At 41.4% G+C, this 21500-nt stretch overlaps 1 protein-coding gene across 1 annotated transcript in view; it reads right to left on the bottom strand.

The window, feature by feature from the left end:
- LOC122739621 (major histocompatibility complex class I-related gene protein-like) overlaps positions 1–21500 on the bottom strand; it is a 42759-nt gene that overhangs the window by 11390 nt on the left and 9869 nt on the right. The window contains exons 3-8 of the mRNA XM_043981286.1: positions 14583–14771; positions 10712–10975; positions 10227–10484; positions 8370–8648; positions 6556–6675; positions 6056–6088 (exon numbers count right to left, since the gene is read on the bottom strand). Of these exons, the coding sequence (XP_043837221.1) occupies positions 6056–6088; positions 6556–6675; positions 8370–8648; positions 10227–10484; positions 10712–10975; positions 14583–14771 (1143 nt within the window). The remainder of the gene's footprint in view (positions 1–6055; positions 6089–6555; positions 6676–8369; positions 8649–10226; positions 10485–10711; positions 10976–14582; positions 14772–21500) is intronic.

Below are 21500 nucleotides of genomic sequence, written 5' to 3'. Positions count from 1 at the left end.
TCATCACACAATGTTGCTTGTTACTGTCTACAATGTTCTATTGGTTCTGTTCACTTCATTATGCATCATTTCATTTGAGTCTTTCTAGGTTTTTCTGAAATCATCCTGCTTGTCATTTCTTATAGTGCAGTAATATTCCATTACAATCGTATACCACAACTTGTTGAACCATTCCCCAATTGGTAGGCATCCCTTTGATTTCCAATACTTATCTGCTTTTTCATTTTAAAGAGGAAGAAAGTTAGGCCCTGAGAGGAGAAGCAGCTCTTCTAACATCACACAGATGTTGAGAGTGAGAGTCAGGATTGGAATCCAGGTCTTGTTTATTTCAAATTCAGGGATTTAGTCCATATACCATGTCACTTCTTTTCTCAAGTTTTCTCATCTATGGGCACATTGCCAAGGGAGTTTCCAGAATCATAGTGCCCTTTAATATTCTTGAGATAGGCTCCCATTTGAAGTGGCTTCCAGACTCCCAAACTAATTTCACAGGCCACAGGCAGACACTATAGCTGGCTCCAACTGTGGTTCCCATTCACCTCCCACCCCACTCTCCTCAGGTTTACTCAGAACAATTAATATTTTTCTACAGTTTAATTATTTAAAAAATTATAAACCTGAGCAACTTTATAGAAAAAGAATGTACTGAACATTAAGTTCTAACTATTTACATCCCTCAGATTTCTTGTATACTTTCCAGTGTCAAAAACCAGCCTGAGTCATAGTCACATAAGCCTAGAGATATTAGTGGATTAAATAAGGGGAAGCAGTCAGATTGCTCTGAACCCTGTTCCAATTTGACAGGGAACAGCTTTACATGCAAAGGAGGGAATGATTAAGTGATAGTGGAAAACCCACCAAGGATGTTAAAACATTTTGTGGTTTCTTTGTTTGTTCTCACACTCTGATATCCATGGTTTACATTCTTAAATGTTTTGCCTTATAAGTGTTCTTGTGATTTCTTGTCCATTTAATTGTCAAAATTGCTCTAATATGGCATCAGTCTTGTTCTCTCTCTTCAATGGACTCTTGCAGAACTGGAAGGTACCTTTGAGGCCACCTACTCCAGTATTTTAATTTTACATATCAGGAAACAGGTCTAGAAGGAGAAATGATGTGTCTGAGGTTACATAGCTAATATATGACTGAAGTGGGATTCAGATCCAGTTCTCCCAAGTCCCCATTCAGTGCCCACAGCATGATACTCCCCCGCCCCGACTGCCAATTTTATATAGTACATTTGTACTAGTTTGTGTCCAGTTATTTTGTGTCCAGTTATTTTGAGGCCTCATTTCACTGCATTTCCATGCATGTTTACAAATTTCAGGCTTGCCTTTTTCACATCTCTACAAAAATCCTATGGAGTTACTGTGTCCATTTTACCAGTGGAGGTGAAATGGGACAGCATTCCAGTCAGGGGGACCAGTAGGTACCAAGGCAAAGAGATGTGAGACATAGGATCATCTATTAGGAATGGCCAGTAGGCCAGCAAGACTGGACTGTAGAATCATAGATGGGAGTAAGGTATACAAAGACTGGAAAGGTAAGAAGGGGTCAGCTTGTTCAGAAGAGTTTTCAGTGCTACAACAAAGAGGTTTCTATTTGAGTCTAGAGTCAATAGGGAGACACTGGGTTGATTGAGTAATGCAGGTGTCTTAGGAATCACTTTGGCAGTTGAGTAGTCAATGAATTGGAGTGGGGAGAACCTTGAGGCAGAGAGCTTAATTGGGGGAGATTGCAAACAATCCTGGTTTGGCCATTGATCGGATCTGAGGGGAAAGTGAGAGGGAGGACTAGATGTTTTATATCTGGTGACTGGAAGTATGGTTGTGACCTTAACAGTAACAGAATGGTCTGTGAGATGTGTGACCTCTGAGTCAGGAAGACTGAATTCAGGCCTTGCTTCCGATATAGATATATGTATATGTGTATGTGTGTATATGTATATGCATATATGCATAATGTATATGTATGTGTATATGTAAGTGCATATGTATATGCATAATGTATATATATGTATATATATATGTATATATATATATATATATATATATATATATATATATATGACCTTGGGCAGGTGATTTAGCTTCTGAGAGTCCCAAGGGAACTAAATCTAGGTTGAAGACTAGTTGTGGATCTCCATTGGCAGGGGGAGCTGCCTATACAGATGAAATCATAGGCACTGTGGGAGGCACCAGAAGACCAGGGTGACATTATCAGCTCCATCACCCAGATGTGTGACTTTAGATAAGTCACTTAAATTTTTCCAGCCTCATTCTCATCATTTTTAGGATGAAGAGAATAATAGCTCTGTAGCCATTTATCCCATAGGATCTCAGATTCATCATCTGTAAAATAGGTATAACAGAACTTGCAGAGAGTCAGCATGGTATCCTGGCTAGAATAGAGGACCTGGGATTAGGATAAAAGTCTCTGAACTTTAGGCAGTTCTCTAGGTGACATATGGACTCCTACACCAATGAAATAACAAGCCTTTCATAATACTTGGGAAATTTATACCATAGGATTGTTGTTTGGAAAACATAATGAAAACCTTAAGATGCTCTAGAAATGAAAGCTAATATAACAGTTTAAAAAAATTGAACCTGTAATTGATATGGGGAACTTCCATGTGAAGAAATTGCCTCTACCAATACAAATTGGCACCTTCTTTGAAACTTACAGTTTGAAAAAGCTGTCTTGAGTACTGAAAAGGGAAATTACTTTACCCAGAATCACATAACCATTAAGATCAAATATGGTTGGGGCAGTTAGGTGGCACAGTGGATAGAGAACTGGCCCAGGAGTCAGGAGAACCTGAGTTCAAATCTGGCCTCAGGCACTTGACACTTACTAGCTGTGTGACCCTGGGCAAGTCACTTAACCCCAATTGCCTCACCAAAAAAAAAAAAAAGATCAAATATGGTCACATGCATTAGAAGTAGAACTTAAATCCAACTCTGAAGCCACCTATCTACCCTGTGTGGCTTGCTGCCTCTCCTAACAAATTGTAAAGAATTAATTGTTATTTGAGGTTTTTATGCTTTGGTGCACACTGGCCTGGGGCTCTGCAAACCACACGGTGCTCCACCCACTGGTTGTAGCCGTTGCCAGGGCTCTGGCACCTCACGTCATCACCACTCACCAACGCCTACATGGGCCTGGCAAAATTATAATGATTGGAAGCCTAGTGAGGGCAGTCATGTGACTGTCTGAGCGGCCATCCCATTGACTGGGGCTGTGTGATGTGTTTCTAGGTTTGGGGGAGGAGAATTGGGCATTCTAGGTGGAAGCTGGAAAGCTACAGGCATTCTGCTGCGTATTTTCAGCTGATTCCTGGGTGGTGGTATTTTTCAGGTATTATAATTTCCCTTTCCCCATTTTATTTCCTTTCCCTTGATCCTACTGATCCTGTTTGTGTTTTTTTTAAGTTCATTCTTGTTAAAATAAATCTTGTTCTGTTTTGAGGGAGGCTGCCGGTCTCCCTCCTTGCCCTGATATTGTGGCGAGCTGCTTAGCTAGCACTCCCCAATTAAAATTGGTCCCCCCAAAATATAATTCTATCTAATTTTGCTGGATTAAGAGGGATACAATAGTATATCAAGGCTGTCATAATATGAACTTTTTATTTGTTAGTATACATTTTTCCCTGGGGAAATTATCTCTACTTGCTCTGGTGGAAATGATCAGCTTATTTCCTTGACTGCTTCTCAAATGGTACTTAGACACTCATTGGGGGTAATTATATTAAGCATTTCTATTCTTGGAATTAGTCAGCTTTCATCAGTTATATTAGTCATTCCATTGTTTCCCATTCTGCTATTGTCCTTTTGAGATTTAATCTTTTTGGTTCCTTGTGCAAAAGTTTCTCGGTTTTTTTATAGTCTGCTATATTGATCTTATATCTGGTGAATGTCTTATTCCTCAAGAACATGAAACTTATTTTACCATCAGCATTGCTGTTGTACCTTCAGAACCACCGGGGAGGGGGTGGTGGTCTTATGTCCCACACAGCTGAATCCTATATACATTATCTCCCCCTATTAGAGTGTAATCTTGAGAGCAGGAACCATCTCCTTTTTCTACATTTATCCCTAGCACTTAGCATAGTACTAGGGATAAGATGAATAGGAGCTTTTTAGTCATTCTTTCACATCCACTCATTCACAAATAAGTTATTCTGTTTTCTTTAAGGTTTTTCTTTAAATAAAAAATTTTTTTTGGCAGGAGAAAATCAAGAAACTGTGCTGACAGGTGGTCTACAAATTTATATTATGTAATTTCAACTGGGCCTCACTGAAATGAGGCAATCCTTCAATACCTTTCTAATTGAGTCCCTCTGCTACTCAAGACTGACTTTCCAAACTTTTAAAATAATCTTTAAACCTCCTATGAGTCCTTTTTTCCTCAACCTGCTCAGTTTGCCTCATATTTCATTGAAAAATCTGAGGTCGTTTACTAAAAACTCTTCTTATTCTCTCCTCCTAATCTCATCACTAATATGTCTTCCCCTATTACCTCCTCCTTTACCCCTATCTCATAGGAAGAGGCACATGTTCTCCTTACCAAAGCAAACCCTTTTATAAGCACAAATGATCCCATTCCATCCTGTCATCTCCAGTGGAGATGATTGCTGCTGTCACTAACCTTCAATCTCTCCCAGTCTCTTGGCTACTTCCTTGATGTCTACAAACATGCCCATGTCTCCTTCATGCTCAAAAGCCTTCACTTGTTCTAGCCATCCTTGCTAGCTTTTCCTCTAGCTCTCATTCTCTTCATGACTAAGTTCTTTGAGAAGGCCTTCTACAATCAGGGCTCAACCTCTTTTCCATCCATTCTCTTCTTTTTTTTTTTTTTTTTAAGTGAGGCAATTGGGGTCAAGTGACTTGCCCAGGGTCACACAGCTAGTAAGTGTTAGGTGTCTGAGGCCGGATTTGAACTCAGGTACTCCTGACTCCAGAGCCAGTGCTCTATCCACTGCGCCACCTAGCTGCCCCTCTTCCATTCTCTTCTAAAAGCTCTGTGCTCTAGCTTCTAATCTCATTATTAGGCTTACACTAGCCTCCCGTTAGTTTTTCACCCAGGACACTTTGTGACTCCAAGCATTTTCACTGGGTGTCTCCTAGAAAAGGGGGGCTGAGGGGGCAGCTAGGTGGTGCAGTGGATAGAGCACTGGCCCTGGAGTCAGGAGTACCTGGGTTCAAACCCAGCCTCAGACACTTAACACTTACTAGCTGTGTGACCCTGGGCAAGCCACTTAATCCCAATTGCCTCACTAAAAAAAAAAAAAAGAAAAAAAGAAAAAAAGAAAAGGGGGGCTGGCCCTTCTTGTCCCTGCCTTCTGGCTTCTCTTGCTTCCTTCAAGTCTCAGCTCAAGTCACACCTTTTTGCAAAAAAAAAAAAAAAATATCCTAGAGCCTTCCTTCTGAGATTATCTCCAATTTATTGAGTCTGTCACTGTATGAAATATTGTTTGTATGTAGTTGTTTGAATGGTGTTTTCCCCATGAGAATGCAAGCTCATTGAGGCCAGAGATTATTTTTGCCTTTCTTTTTTGGTCCCAGTGACCGGCGCATAGTAGGTGCTTAATAAATCTTGGTTGACTTGACTTCCTTTCATCTTTGACCTATGTAGAGTTGATGACTTTTTGTAATGTGAGGCATGAAATGGAGTGAATTTTAATCAAGTATACCCTCCCTGGAGTTTGGGGGACTCCCTAACTTGTGCATGGCAGAGGGGAAAGAAAAAAAGGAGAAGAGAAATGGGGAAAGGAAGAGAAGGAAGAAGGAGGAGATGCTTCTAATGTTGACATCATTGTGGAAAGAGATGTTTGGAATATTTCAAATTCTTAGATGCTTAGAATCCTCTTATCTCCCCAGTATCTATTGCCAGCAGTTGAAAATAGGGAAGAGACCAAGACTCTGGAATTCCTTCTGGATACTCTTCTCCCTCTCCCTTGCTCCACATCCCTATGTCCCTTTCCTCAATGAACCTCCTGAAATACAGTTCTGGTGCTTTCTTCCCTTGGCCCTTCTCACTCCATGTGCCTTACCTTCTTCTGTGTGCTGTTCCTGGGTCCTGTGGCCTATGGAATAGATAGAGAGAATTATAGAGAAAGATATGGAGAACCATAGAAAAATACCTTTTCTTGTCTAGGGAAAGATGTAGAGATAGCCTTGTATTTAATGTTGAGGACCGTGGCACATGATGCCCTGTGGGAATTTCCCCAGTCTAGCAATCATAATGTTGGAATCTCCCTGTGGGTGAAGAACAGGGGCTCCTCATAGCCTAGAGCAGTCTCTTCTTCCCCACAAGACAAGGATGGAGGTGTCTCTTTTCCATCACACCCTAGGACTGGTAAGAAACTGGTGGTCCTCTGCATTTGACCTTTCCCCACAGTGTCCAGCACAGGGATGCTTATGGCTGACTGCCCCCTGCCCCCAGCAAAAAAGTGTCCCTGAAATATCACCTTGGATTGCTGTTGGAAACAACACTTCCTTTTTACCTTGGATCTGCCCTTCCCGCTTCTTTCTTTATCTAACTTGTTCCTACCCCATGCATCTCTTTTCCTCCATATGATGACGGCCACAGCTAAGATCAGGAGCAGGATGGTAGTGGCTGAGATACCGAGAGACAGTTCCCACGACTTTCTTCTGGTGACTTTCCTGGGTGCTGCAGGGAAGCAAGAGGCAATAGACACAAAAGTGGGTGGAGTCTCCTCCATGGGACTGTCTCCAATGGGAACTTGGAGGCATTCTGCCCTATGAGCCCCTCTGTCTTTCAGTAGCAAATCTGAGACCATTAACAAGGTTTTCCCAACTATCTCGTCATTTTCAAAAGGGAACCGGGATTCATTTAAAAAAAAAAATTTTGTGGAGCAATGAGGGTCAAGTGACTTGCCCAAGGTCACACAGCTAGTGTCAAGTGTCTGAGGCTGGATTTGAACTCAGGTTCTCCTGAATCCAAGGCCAGTACTTTATCCACTGAGCCACCTAGCTGCCCCAGAACCGGGGTTCATTTTAATGCTATTTGTGTAATTTGGGGTTTAAGCTTGGAGCATTGAATAAGATTCTTGTCATTGGTGGAGAAAATAATTATTCAATTCCACATCCCTGTCTGAAGGGTGGAGTTGGCATGAGAGCCTGGGAAAGAAGAGATATTTCTGTTTCCAGAGAGGACACACATGTTTCCAAACCTTCTTTGGGAGGAGAAACCCAAAGATAGGGAGAAAAGACTTTGGGAAGTGATTTCCAGCTCGCATCCCCCGAGACTTTGGGGGATTTCCTTTTGGGTGATGCTGGAGACACTATGAGTTGAGCTGAAATATTTTGCTCACAGAGGGAGAACTCAGTCATTCTGTATATTTTCTGGTATATTCTAAGTTGAATAACCTCTCCTGTTTTCTCTTTGCTCTAGGCTTGGCTAAATGTAAATGTTCAACATTCACTATTTGTGATGATTTTTTTTTTTTTGTGTGTGTGTGTGTGTGTGTGGAGCAACTAGCACTTGACTGGAAGGAACCAGCCTTTGGATATAATTAGCACTCAGCACCAACTTAGGGATAGTGATTAGGAAAATGATTGGAATATAAAAATGATTTCTTCTAGTCTAGTGATATATAGGGGGGCAGATAGATGTAATAGGTTTGGTACCCTCTTTCTGAGGACAGCAGAGTGCCTAGCTTCATGGCTCCTCCTCTTGTTCCTCTCTAGGTAGGAATCAACATCTCTCTTAGAGGGGGATGTGCAAGATTTCAGAAGTATCTCTTCATGATTGCCTATGTGAGAACCAGCACCCCCTCCCCCCTTTGCTGAGAGAGCATGGGTCCCAGCATCTGGAAGTTGCCTCACAATTCATGGACTGCCTTCAAGTCATGTCAATTAATGGACTTGAATGCTAATTAGCTTGGAGCTGTGTGTGGGGACCATCCCTCTTCCTCTCCCACAGGGAGCTTCTGGTTGAACTGAGTGAGACTCTTTCTCTTTGGGGAAGTGCAATCTGCTAGGTGAAGATAGCTCGCTTGCTCTCTCTCTCTCTCTCTCTCTCTCTCTCTCTCTCTCTCTCGTAGATCTGAGCCAAGTTTTCCCATACTTTCAGAGACTCATGTTCTCTCTTTACTCTTTAATAAATGCTTAATGCCTAAACTGTTGCTGAAGCTCCTAATTTATAAGTAAATCCTAGCTAGTTTCCCCCTACACTGGGGGGCAGGTAAGGTGATTTAGTTTTACTCATCACACCGATGAACTACCTTTAGGCAAACCTATGTGGACATATGTAACCTACAGAGGCCTTCCACACATACATCCCATTTGCCAGCCCTTTAATAAGCCCTTGGGGTCACTGCACACTTCCAAGAAGTCACTCACCTGGGTATATGGCAGGCACCCCTAGTTCATGGTGCTCTACAACACAGGCATAACCCTCTCCAGGATCCCTTGGCTGGAGCTCCACAATGACTTGGAGGTAGAAGGTGGCATCACCATTGGGGAGGGTGCCACTGGAGCTCTCCTTTCCCCACACGCCCATTTGCCCATCCTTTTCCCAGTGGAGCAGGATGGGGCGGGGGTGGAAGCCCCTGGCTGTGCAGAAGAGGGTGGTCCTGCCATCTGGGGCATCATGGCGAGACACAGTCACCTCAGGGGGCTCTGGGAGCAGATGAAGAGAGAGAGAGGCTACCATTTTGAAAGGTCACTGGATACCCACTGTTTTCCTATTACCTCCAGGATCAAATAGAAAATCGTTTGTTTGGCTTTTAGAGACCTTCACATAAGACACCTTTGCATCTTTCCAGTCTTATATCATATTCTCCTTGAGTTACCCCTCCATTCAGTGACACTGGCCTTCTTGCTCTTCCTCCAATAAGATATTCCACACCACAGACTTTGTGCCTTTTCACTAGGTGTCTCGTATGCCCGGAATGTCCCAGGATGCTGTCCCCTCATGTTCACTTCCTAGATTCCTTGGTTTTATTTGACTCAGCTCAGATTCCACTTTCAGCAAGAGGTCTTTCCTGACCTCTCCCAGTATAACTGCTCCTCTTCTCCCCAGTCTGAGATTCTCTCATTATTTATCCCTGCATCTTATATGTACATCATTTGTATGGTCTCTGCCACTAGAACATAAGGGAAGGGACTGGTTTTGCTTCTCTTTACACAGTCCCTGGTACACAGCAAGTGCTTAATAAATGTTTATTGGTTTAACTCTTGGTTCTATCCTTTTTCACTTACCTTGCCTCCTTTCCCCTCAAATGGCCCTCATAGGAGTCAGGTGTGTCTCCAGGAGGTTAGACTAATGAAGCCCAAAGTACAGAGCTTAATGCATTGTGGGGTTCAGGAGGGAAGGGCATTCAGACCTTATCCGAGACCTATGCAGTCTGCCTAAATCTTCACATTCTTCTATAATTATATTAAAATAACAACTTATACTGTCTTTTAAAGTTTAAAAAGCAATTCCCTTGATGTAAGTAGTATCATTGTCTCTGACTCTTTTTCTTTATCTTTCTGTCTCATTCTTATTCTATGAATCTATCTTTAACAAGGATGCATCATGGCTCCATTTCTGTGTTTATAGGTTGTAAGGAATAAGGACTTCTGGTAGCAAAAGTTTGAGTACTGGAAACAAATTTTCCACAGACCAATGACTAGGAAAAACTGAACGCTATTAAGCACTTCCTGTATGCAACACAGTGTGTTAGGAACTGAGCAGAGAGAGATAAAATAACACAATCTGCATGACCCTGGGCAAGTCACTTCACACTGTTTGCCTCAGTTTCCTCATCTGTAAAATGAGTTGGAGAAGGAAATGGCCAACCACTCTAGTATCTCTTCCAAGAAAACCCCAAATGGGGTTATGAAGAGTTGGACATGACTGAAATGACTGAACAATAAACAAAAAGTCACCTTTCCTGTGAGCCTTGGATGCAACTGAAATGACTGAACAACAACCTTGGAAGGAACCTTGCTTGTCATCCCTGCCTATGCTCTCCTACTAAGTGAACCTATGATCTGCACAAAAGATTTGTTGTTTTGATAGCGATAGCAGTGCTAGCCTTGTAAATACATTGTCTTCTTAGAGCAAGCTCTATAGAGATTGTTTGGAACTCATAGGCTAAGTGTTCCCAGCTGTATTCTGCTCTTCCATTGACTGGTAACCAGAGTCACAACTCTCAACTGCAAGACTGTGATTCCACTGGAGAGGGGGAGTGTGGGGGTCTGGGGACTTACCATTCTCCTTTAGGTGAAAGAGTTCCAGGACAATTTTCAGAAATTTCGGGCACTCTTCTACTAGTAGCCTGTCCCATTGGACACTGTCCACCAAATAATTGCAGAAGCGTGTGACTTCTGGCTTCTTGGTTACCCATCCCTCACTCTGGGCATCTAACTGGCAGACTGTCTCACCATCAAAAGCAACCCACATCCGGCTGTCCACTTGGATGTCCTCATCCAGCTCACAGAAAGCCGTGACCTGGGTTGTTTGTATCTCTGTGGGGGAAGGGAAGGAGCTGGATTAGATCCTTCTGGGGGGGTCATTGGAAAAGTGTTTTGAGGGGCTCTGGGGGGAGACACTTCAATAATTTACTAGAATACACAGGTCCTTGAGCCAACATGCTAGGAACAAGCCTTGACACCTTTACAGGAGGAAGGCAGAAAAAGGTGGTTAGGAGGTGGAAAAGGGTGAAGGAGGGAAGACCCTGGTGGAGGAAACTCACCCCAAGTCTCATTGTAAGAGACCATCCAGTAGGCACAGAAACGCCGCAAATCATTCTCTCCCCCTCGCTGCAGATGCTCTTTCAATTTCTCTATCAGCCTGTTTTTCAAAGGTGGGTAGGCCCAACCTAGTTTGATTAGCAACTCCTTGCTCTGGGTATCATAGGAGAACAAGATCTGGCCGTCCACCCACACACTGATGATGATGTCTGGAAGGTTGTCTGTTATGGCCAATCCAGTGAACTGGGTCTCCAGGCTGTGGAGGACTGCATGACAGAGAGGGTGACTATTGTAGCTAGATGTGCCATCCCACCCACCCCTTCCCATCCTTTTCATTTCCTGTTGGAGAGCCTAGCTAGGGGGGAATGAAGAGGGCAGCCCCTCTAGGGGACAGTCCAGAAAGGAGTAACCTGTGGCTTTCCAGTTCTACCTATGCTTCCTCTGACTAAGCCTATTCCATCTTTGGGGCCAGAGGAAGACCCTGGGAGGGAGGCATGCAGAGGAAGAGAGAGGGAGGCTTGGAAGCGGGTTTTAAGGGAATATGCATAGATCTCTTTGGTAGATAAGTTCTCTGATGGTTGAAGTGAAAAACCTTCAAATGACTACTCCCAGATTATCCCCTACAGCCTAAACAGAACTAACATGAGTGATGGTAAGTCACTGTAATAAAGAAGTGGGAAGTAGTGAATAGAGGCTGTGGACTCACGAAGACCCAGGTTCAAGTTCTTCCTTTAACATATACTGGCTATGTGACTATGAGTAAGTCACTTAACTTCTCCATTCTTTAGTCTGGACAACTCTCCAAGACTATTAATCACAGATAAGTTGTCCCTTCACATCATCAGACTGTGTTTCCAAGTTGGAAATTCTCTACACTGATTGAATTATAGGTTAAAACCAAAGTAAAAAAATTAAAATACTATATAAGGCACACATAGTAATTTGGGTGCATGAACTAATTTTTTTTGGGGGGGCAGGGCAATGAGGGTTAAGTGACTTGCCCAGGGTCACACAGCTAGTAAGTGTCAAGTGTCTGGGTCTAGATTTGAACTCAGGTCCTCCTGAATCCAGGGCCAGTGCTCTATCTACTGTGCCACCTAGCTGCCCCCATGCATGAACTCATTTGAAAATCAAAATGTAATTAATGGGTAGAATGTTGGGCTTGAATTTTCCTTTTCCCCTTCCTGCCTTTGTGACCATGGATGAACCATTTAAGCTCTGAGTCTGAGTTTTCTCCTCTGTAAAATGGGGACAACAATACTTTTACTACATATCACATAGTATTTAGATCAAGAAGGGACCTGAGTGATCACTAGTCCAACACTTTTATAGAATAGGAAATTGGGGTGCAATGGAGATGAGTAATTTGCCCAAGATCATATAGCTCATAGATGTCAGAGCTAGGATTCAAACCCAAGTAGTATGACTGTAAATCCAGTGGATTTTCCCCCTCCACTATGCTATCTTGGGCAGATAGGTGGCGCCATAGTGCATAGAGTGCCAGGACTCATCTTCTAGAGTTTAAATCCAGCCTCAGACATTTACTTAGCTGTATGACCCTGGGAGAGTCACTTAGTCCTGTTTGCCTCAATTTCTTCATCTGTAAAATGAGCTGGAGAAGGAAATGGCCAACCACTCCAGGGTCTCTGCCAAGAAAATGGGGTCACCAAGGGTCCAGAAGACTGAAATGACTTTTTTTAAAGGCATTTTCTTTTCTTTTTAATATGGGGCAATGAGGGCTTCAACATGATTGATTGATATTTTCATTGACCAGGAAGATTTGCATGATGTACTTTCTTCTTCTTCTTTTGCTGGGCAATGAGGGTTAAGTGACTTGCCCAGGGTCACAAAGCTAGTAAGTTTCAAGTGTATGAAGCCGGATTTGAACTCAGGACCTTCTGAGTCCAGGGCCGGTGCTTTATCCACTGCACCACCTAGCTTCCCTGACTAGATGACTTTTAATATTTCTTCTAGCTTGGAATCTCTGATCCCATGAAATTCTTAGGGAGTCATTAGTAAGAGGAAGCTCCACTGAGGCTGTGTGGTATCATGAGCTAGATTTGGAATAAGGAAGGCCTGCTGCAGACACTTACTTGCTGTGTGACCCTGGGTAAGTCACTTGACATTTTTGGGCCTCATGGACTTCTCATGAAGGAAGACTTGGTGACTTCTAATGTACCTTCTGATTCTAAAACTATGCCTGTATAATCTTAGGAAGAGCAAGCAGACTCTCCTGGATCCCTACTCCAGGCTATGTACTCAATAGAGGAATTGCCTTATTACAGGAATATCCTCCAGCCAGTGGTCATATAATTTTTTTTTTTTTGGTGAGGCAATTGGGGTTAAGTGACTTGCCCAGGGTCACACAGCTAGTAAGTGTGTCAAGTGTCTGAGGCTGGATTTGAACCCAGGTCCTCCTGACTCCAGGGCCAGTGCTGTATCCACTGTGCCACCTAGCTGCCCCGGTCATATAATTTTGATGAGATCAGACTCTACACAGACATGGACCTGATTGAAGATGGAGCTATAAATAGGAAGTCTTAGGCTGGAGGGCTCATTTGGAGGGTGGAGTAGCATATATATCCACAGAGTAGAGGGCTACCCGACCCTGGGCATTATGGTAAGGGGTGTTTGTGTTGCATAGTAGTGAGGATTTGTTGGAGACTTTAAGAGAATGTGCAAGAACAGTAGTTTCTATGGAGAGGAAGTACCCTTCCCTCCACATACACACAACCTACTCTATGTCTGCCCTGGTACAAGATCCTCTTCCTCCTGCCCTAGTTACTGCACTGACTGAGACCAGAAAGAAGGACTTTCCAAAGCCACCAAAGGAGCTATGAGAAACAGTTCTGTTGGATTCCTGAGAGAGAAGCAGGAAGGGGAAGTAGGGAATAGAGTTAAGGTAGAATTTGTGGGTTAGCTTGAAAAAAAGCTTTAATGAGGCTTGGGCTTAGAATTATCCACTTGTATACCAAAATCTCCACATCCTACAGTAAAGTAGATTTTATAGAAATGAGAGACAGAGATAGAGAGAAACAGACAGAGATAGACAGAGACAGAGAGACAGAGACAGAGACAGACAGGGAACAAAACAGAGAAACACACAAAGAGAGACGGAGACAGAGAAACAGAGAAACAGAGAGAGAGAGACAGAGACAGAGAGAGACAGAGAACAAGACAGAGACACACAGAGAGAGACAGAGACAGAGACAGAGAGACATACAGAAAGAGACAGAGACAGAGACAGAGAGAGACAGAGAACAAGACAGAGACACACACACAGAGACAGAGAACAAGACAGAGAGACATACAGAAAGAGAGACAGAGAAACAGACAGAGATAGACAGAGATAGACAGAGAGACTGAGGCAGAGACCAACACAGAGAGAGAAAGACAGAGACAGAGACACACAGATGCTGGAAAGGGCACTGGACAAGGTGAAGTTTTTCTGGACTTTACCTCCGTGCTTCAAGTCCTCATTTTAAAAAAATTATGGAATTGTATACATGGGCAGCCAGGTGGCACAGTGGACAGAGTGCTGGACCTGGAATGAGGAAGACTTGAGTTCAAATCCAGTATCTTTCCCATTAGAATATAACCTCCTACAAGGCAGGGACTAGTTTTGCTTTTTTTCTTTGTATCCTCAGTACTTAGGACAGTGCAATGAAGTGCACATGGGGAGTTATTAATAAATGCTTGCTGACTGACTCATTGCACTGGACGTTTCCCACAGCAGTGAAGGGATCTTTCCTATACAATCAGAAACTCTCCAAGAGTGGGCTCTGAAGTTCCCATGATATTGGAGACTGACTCCCTTACTTGGGGAGGCCTTCCTGATGTCAATCTCCACTCCCTGTATTCCCTCAGACTCACCTGTTTGGGTCTTCCCCAGAGCAAACATCCCCAGAAAGAAGAGCCAAGAGACGAAGGGTCCTTTCTTCCTCTGGGTTCTCATTTGGAGAAGTCCACAGTTCATTGTTTCCAGGATGTGTTGGACCTCTTTCCTGGTGATCCGATAGGATGGATTCCAGTCTCTAAATTTCCTCTCCTCCAGGCCTAAGCCTGCGGTTCAGGGCAGGCGCAAGGGACCAGCTTCACAGTTAGGATCAGCAATGGCTTCAGGTCTTGCTGCTTTTGAAAGAGGAGAAAGTAGGGCACTGTGGGTGCTAAATACTGTTTACCCTACAGGGCCTCATCATCCATTCTCCTATTCTCCAATTGAAAAAAAGGGAAATGGAATCCTTACATCCTTCTCTCACACCCCATCTGTGCTTGGCCCTGCCCAGATCCTGTCCTCCTCTTACTGACAACTGAGGTAGCATGTAACCAGGTGGAACCTGGCTCTGGGCTTATGGGAATGAATGGAATGAAAGCATCTGTGGTGATGACAGGAAGCCCTATGTTTAAGTCACCATAATACATTGCTGGGGGGCCCAGAGTGGGGACTAGGCATTTGTTCTTCTAGAAAAGGTTCTAAGAAGAGAAATTTACCTTCACCTACATGTTTCATTTGATCTCAAAAACCAGAACTAAGCATAACAGTGATGGGTGGGAGTTGTGAGTGAGCAACACATAGTTCTTCAATATCAAGAAAAACTGAATTGTATCAGCCTTGACATTCTTGATATAAATGAGACCAGAAGACAAAAAGAAGATGTAGGTGAATGGAAGCATGGTTTCCAGGTTCTCCTTGGAGAGACAAATAAAGGAATTGGTTTTATCATGTATTTGAGACAAAAAGAAAAATCATTTCATGGTGCAGGCAGTCATTTCATATTGTAGTGCTCAACAAACAGTCAACAAGCATTCTTAAGTACCTACTATGTGCCCGAAATGTGATTAAACATGTGATAAGTATTTGCAAAAGACTAGTATGAGTTTGAGGCAATTGAGGTAAAATGACTTGCCCAGGGTCACACAACTATTAAGTGTGAAGTGTCTGAGACTGGATTTGAACTTAGGTCCTCCTGACTCCAGGGTCAGTGCTTTATCCACTGCACCACATAGCTACCCTTCATGACTGATACTAGCTATTCAATTACTATCTTTACTCTAATTCCCATCCATTTTTGATCATAGAACTTCTGCATAGTTTATAAAGGAGTAGCAGTTAAGATATGTCTTTGCATTTTGTTTATGACCTTAATATTTTGTTGTCTTGATTGCCTACCCATTTTCCCCACTATGATTCCATCAACTAGACTGGGAGAAAATCATTGATTAGGAATGGTCTGATTAACTTTCTACCCCAATCACAATAATAAAAAATAAAATTGATTATATTATAAGAAGCAGGAAATGACTCATTATTGATGTGAGAATAATTCCTGAGTTAGCTATTGTTATATAGTTAGATCATTGACTTGCGAGAGTAAAGATAAAAATGGAGAAAAACCTAGAAGAAATAATAGACATGAAAAAGGTATTGTGTACAATTCAATTAATTTCAGTCTCAATTAATTATATAACTATTGAAATGAAACATGGGGAATTATAGGAGGAATGGACATTGACACAAGTTACTATCATTTCCCAAAGAAGATTAGTCAATATAAATCAATTGCCAAAATGAGGTTATATTTGTGTATGATAGTTTCTGATAACTCGGTTTTTCCTCTTTTGTGAATTTCTCTTTTCATTTTGGTAGTTTGATTTTCTTTCTTTTCCTTGTTCAGGCTATTTCTGAATTGATTTTTTTAGTATTTTAGAAAATAAAAACCTCTTCCTGGTTTTGTTATTATTTCTATAGTTTTTGTACTCTCAAGTTTCTTTATGTTTCCCAAGATTTTCAGGATTTTTTTTTGTATTAAAGTGTTAATTTCTTCATTTGCTAGTCTTTTGAAAATTTCATGTTGTTTACTGATCTTCTCTTTTTCTATTTTATTTAGATAAGTTTGTTTTGGATTTTCCTCTGAAGATGGCTTTAGCTGTGTGTAATGATAACAATGTTGTCATTACTATGATAAATTTTATACTACATATTATATATCATATAATTATGTTATATAGTTATGCATTAATTATATATAAAATTATTATTAAGCAACAAAAATTACTTTGCAGATATTATCTTAATTTTTCTTCACAACAGCCCTGTGAAGTAGGTACCATCATTATCCTCATTTTACAGATGAAGAAACTGAGGCAGACAGAAGTTAAGTGACTTGCCTAGAGTAGTAAGCATCTGGGGCAGCATTTGATTTCATGTCTTCTGGTTCCAGGACCAGAGCTCTATCCATTTGTCAAGTAGTTGTTTTCTCATTATTATCATTCTCTTTAATGTAATTTTTTTGTTGCTCCTACAACTCCTTCTTCAACCTCCTCATTATCTGAGGGTGTCATTACTTAGTTTATAGTGAGGTACTTTTTTATACATCCTACGTTACAATTTTATTTCATTGTTTTCTTTAAGGTATGTGTTTATTACTTCTGCTGTTTAAAATTTGCCTCAATCAATTAACAAGTATTTATTAATTGTCTGCTCCACACCAGGCGTTGTGCTAGACACTGAAGATACAAAGACAGAAATGAAACAGCCTCTGCCTTTTTTTTGGCAATTAGGTTTAAGTGACTTGCTCAGGGTCACACAGCTAGGAAGTGTCTGAGGCTGTTGAACTCAGGTCCTTCTGACTCCAGGGTCAGTGCTCTATCCACTGTGCTACCTAGCTGTCCCTCAGCCTCTGCCTTTAAGGAACTTACAGTCTCCTGGGAACAACATGGACATATAACAGTTTTTACAACAGATATATGCTAAATAAATAGGAGATCATTTCAAGAGGAAGGCATAGAATCTGGAGGATGCCTCATGGGATGATTATGATTTCCTTATAGCCTAGTAGATAATCCTATTTTGTGACAGCATCGTTAGAATGCTTAGAAATATGGACTGTTTTAAACTTTCCGTTCAGAAAATACTGCAGGTCAGTTTATATTTTTTCAACTTTAACTCTGTATTTCCTTTTTTGTCTGTCTGCTGGATTTTTTCATCTCTTAGAAGTATTAAAATCTCCTACTATTATTGTGTTATACTAAATGCCTTTTTTTTTTTGCAAATCACATAACTTTGCTTTTGAGAAGTTAGAACCTATGCTATGTGGTGTATATGTAGTTATTGTTATTATTGTTATTGTTGTTTTCTGAAATTGGATCACCCTATCTTACTCCTCCAGGCAGGAGGTGTAATGGTCATTCATGGGTCAAACCCCAATACTGATTGGCACTGAAGCTTTAACCCAATCAATTTTTCTGACCTTGGATGGTTTGCCACTCCTTAGGCATCCTGTGGTCCTCTGTTCATGGAGACTCACCATATTATACTCTGGACTTACTACAGACATCCAATCAGCTAAAGCTGAGGCAAACAGTATAAAGTGATCTGTCTAGGGTCACACAGCTAGTAAGTGTCTGAGGCCAGATTTAAATTCATGAAGATGAGCCTTTCTCACTCCAGCCCCAGTGCTCTATCCACTGTGCCACCTAACTGTCCTACTGAAGCTCAAAACGGAACCCAAGTCCTCCACCAGCCTCTTCTTCTAAATAGCTGGGATTATAGAAATGGACTACCATGCCTGGGTAGTGTACACAAATAAAAAAATTGTTTTGGGGGCAGTTAGGTGGTACAGTGGATAGTGTACTGGCCCTGGAGACAGGAGGACCTGAGTTCAAATCGAGCCTCAGACACTTACTAGCTATGGGACACTGGGCAAATCACTTAATCCCAACTGCCTCCAAAAATAACATAAAATAAAAATTGTCTGATGACTTTAAGCATACTTTAATACCCTGTTTTTGTGTTTGACATGACCTATTTACAGTATTGTCTCATATGGAGAAATGAATGAAATTCCTAATTTTTCTCTCATCCTAAACCCGAGATTTTGTTTCACTACCTTCTTTTCACTCTGCAAGCATCTATACTTAAAAATTTTCCCCCTTTAAATTTCCCCTTTCATTATGAATATAATAATCACCATCAACATTTCAGTATGTATAGAACCAAAAAGAGGATCTGTAAAAGGAGGGCATTGGACTTAACCTCTCACTTCCATCCCAGTTCTAACTCTCTGATCCTGTGACTATGTGTATGTGAAACTATGAACTATCACATACATTTTGTTTTTAACCCAGTAATAGCAAAATTATTGTTTGTCTTTGTCCCACTTTGAACTTTTTGTTTTTGTCTGTGTATCTTTTTATTGGGGGTGGGGTGGGGCAATGAGGATTAAGTGACTTGCCCAGTCTGTATTTGACCTCAGGTCCTTCTGAATCCAGGGCCGGTGCTTTATCCACTTTGCCACCTAGCTGCCCCTTTTCTGGGTATCTTAATGCTTTAGCGATGTTCTTTTCTTCCTTTTTTTCCCCCAATCTCCATCATTGCCCATTAACTTACCCCTTCTCACCTTCCCCCTCCTTCATTCCACCCAGTAGAAGTCCTCCCTTGTGTCGATGAGTAAACACGATCAAGCCAAACCATTCACTGTGTTAGTCATGCTTAAACGTGGATGGCCATCACATGCCCAGTGGTGTGTAGCAGATGTCATCAGTCGTCTTCTGAAGTCATGGTTGCTCAATGCCAAATCACTTCTGTAGTCTTTCAAAGCTGTTTACTTTCCTATTAGTATGATCATCATGGAAATAGTTCTCTTTTCTTGGATTTTTTCTTGTGTGAACCTACTGCTCTTCTTCCCACATTGTAATTACTTTATTTTATTATTATTTTTTGCAATTACTTTATCTAGAACCTAGTATAGTTGATAGATATGAGAACTTCCTTTTTTTCAGTTAAAGCCTTTTTTGATTAGGTTTTCAAGACTCTGGGAAAATATATTCATTCCAGTCTTTGTTCCATTCTTCTAATGCTTCTATTCTAATACAGTCCAAGTATGTAGTGGTCACCCAGTTATACCCACAGGCTCAGAAGTTTGCACTATGAGCAGATTTATTTACTCAGATCAGAGACTCTGGGAAATAACAGTACCCACCAATGGATTTCCTAGTTTGTTAAGAGGCCAGTATCATCTCAGTCACTCTTAGTCATTGCAACATTCTTATGGGGTTTCTCCATACTTTCTTCCTATGGACACATTCCAGTTGTCTTTTAATTGAATTATGTCCCATGTCCCACCTCCTTCCTGTAATTCTCATTATCTCCCACCAGATGGCAACCAATGTCTTCTTGTGCTGGTAAACCGGCAGCCATCTGCCACTGATGTTTCAGTTAAGTCACAAAATATGATTTTGTGTGTGTGTAGTTTGTGTGTATGTGTGTGTTGGTGTATGAGCATGTATATGAGTATTCATGGATCTATGTCTGTAGGGAGTGGGGAGATGAGGAATACTTTTAGAGTTCCTTTGTCTGAACCAGTGGACAAACCACTCCCATATCTTTGCTAAGAAAACCCCAAAATGGGTCAAGAAAAGTTGGACAAGACTTAACAACAATGAATAAATATGCAAGAATATTAGTGGTAGAATATACATTTTTTTTTTAGGTGAAAGGAGTTCATGAAACAAAAAAAAAGTTTGGAACAACTTCTCTTCCTCTGTCAGAGAGAAATTGTAGCATATTGAAAACTGTCCTCTAATTATAGTAGGTTCTATCCTTTTATATTCTCAAGCCAAATGATAACATATAGCTCTAAGTGGTATACGTATCACCACCACAGGATGTTATTTAGTATTTATTAAATAAACTATTGCAGGAACAACAATTAGCCAGATTAATATCATATCATATCATGTCATATAATTAAAGTAACACAACAGAAGACAATTTATTATCTAATATTTAAATAGTGCTTTACAAATACTATCTCATTTGATCTTTGCAACAACCCTGGGAGATAAATGTTATTCTCTGCCCCCCCCCCCCGTCCCCATCATTTCAGATGAGGAAACTGAGTGAAATCTTTCTAAGACACAGTCAAGGCTTATGAGGATTGTAACTGAGATTTCTTAGGCAATGTAACTGGAATCTCAGTTTCCTCAATTGTAAAATGGGGATTAAAAAACACCTATTTCACAGGGTTGATGAGATGATCAAGTGAGACAATCAATATATGTAAAGTGTTTTGCAAACCTTAGAGATACATAAATGTTAGCTATTATTGTCATTGAGGTAAGACTTAGAGTTGGACTGGATAGTTCCGGTAGTTCCTTCTAGCCCTGAAATCTGTGATTCTCATGCATCTCTTGCTCTGTAGTCCAATCCACGGGTGGGCACATGGTGGATTCTCCCAGGTGGATGAATAGTTTGACAGACGTGATGTAATGAGGTGGGGAATTGTTCTCAGCACTTCAGGGAAACTAAGGCTTAGTGCCTGCTTTCTCCCCACCCCCAGCCTATGTGATAATGACTGTTCCCCAGCTTCTTGCCCTCACCACACACTGCTTCATTTCTTTCCTTGCTCCTACTAAACTGAATGTGGGTTTTGTCATATGACAACTATTCCATACTGCAACAAAAGGAGGGCGAGCATTGGGCATGGCCAACCTTCTGTTGGTCAGGAAATGGAAGGTGTAAGAGTCAGAGTTTTCATAGAGACTTTCTTTTCCATCTGAGACCTATTTGTATGAAGGTTGAGGACCCTAGAAGGGATGAATAAATGGGTTCCTCAAGTCTGGTTTGATTCCCTTGGATCTCTGGGATTTGGGCTATGGTATTGTCCATTGACCTTATTTATTTATTTTGTTTTTGCAAGACAATGAGGGTCAAGTGACTTGCCCAGGGTCACACAGCTAGTAAGTGTCAAGTGTCTGAGGTCGGATTTGAACTCAGGTCCTCCAAATCGA

This window comes from Dromiciops gliroides, chromosome 2 (assembly GCF_019393635.1).
Source record: "Dromiciops gliroides isolate mDroGli1 chromosome 2, mDroGli1.pri, whole genome shotgun sequence".
In the NCBI taxonomy this organism is placed as follows: Eukaryota; Metazoa; Chordata; class Mammalia; order Microbiotheria; family Microbiotheriidae; genus Dromiciops; species Dromiciops gliroides.
Note: the sequence above shows the minus strand (reverse complement) of the source record. Positions and strands in the feature narration are given on the sequence as shown.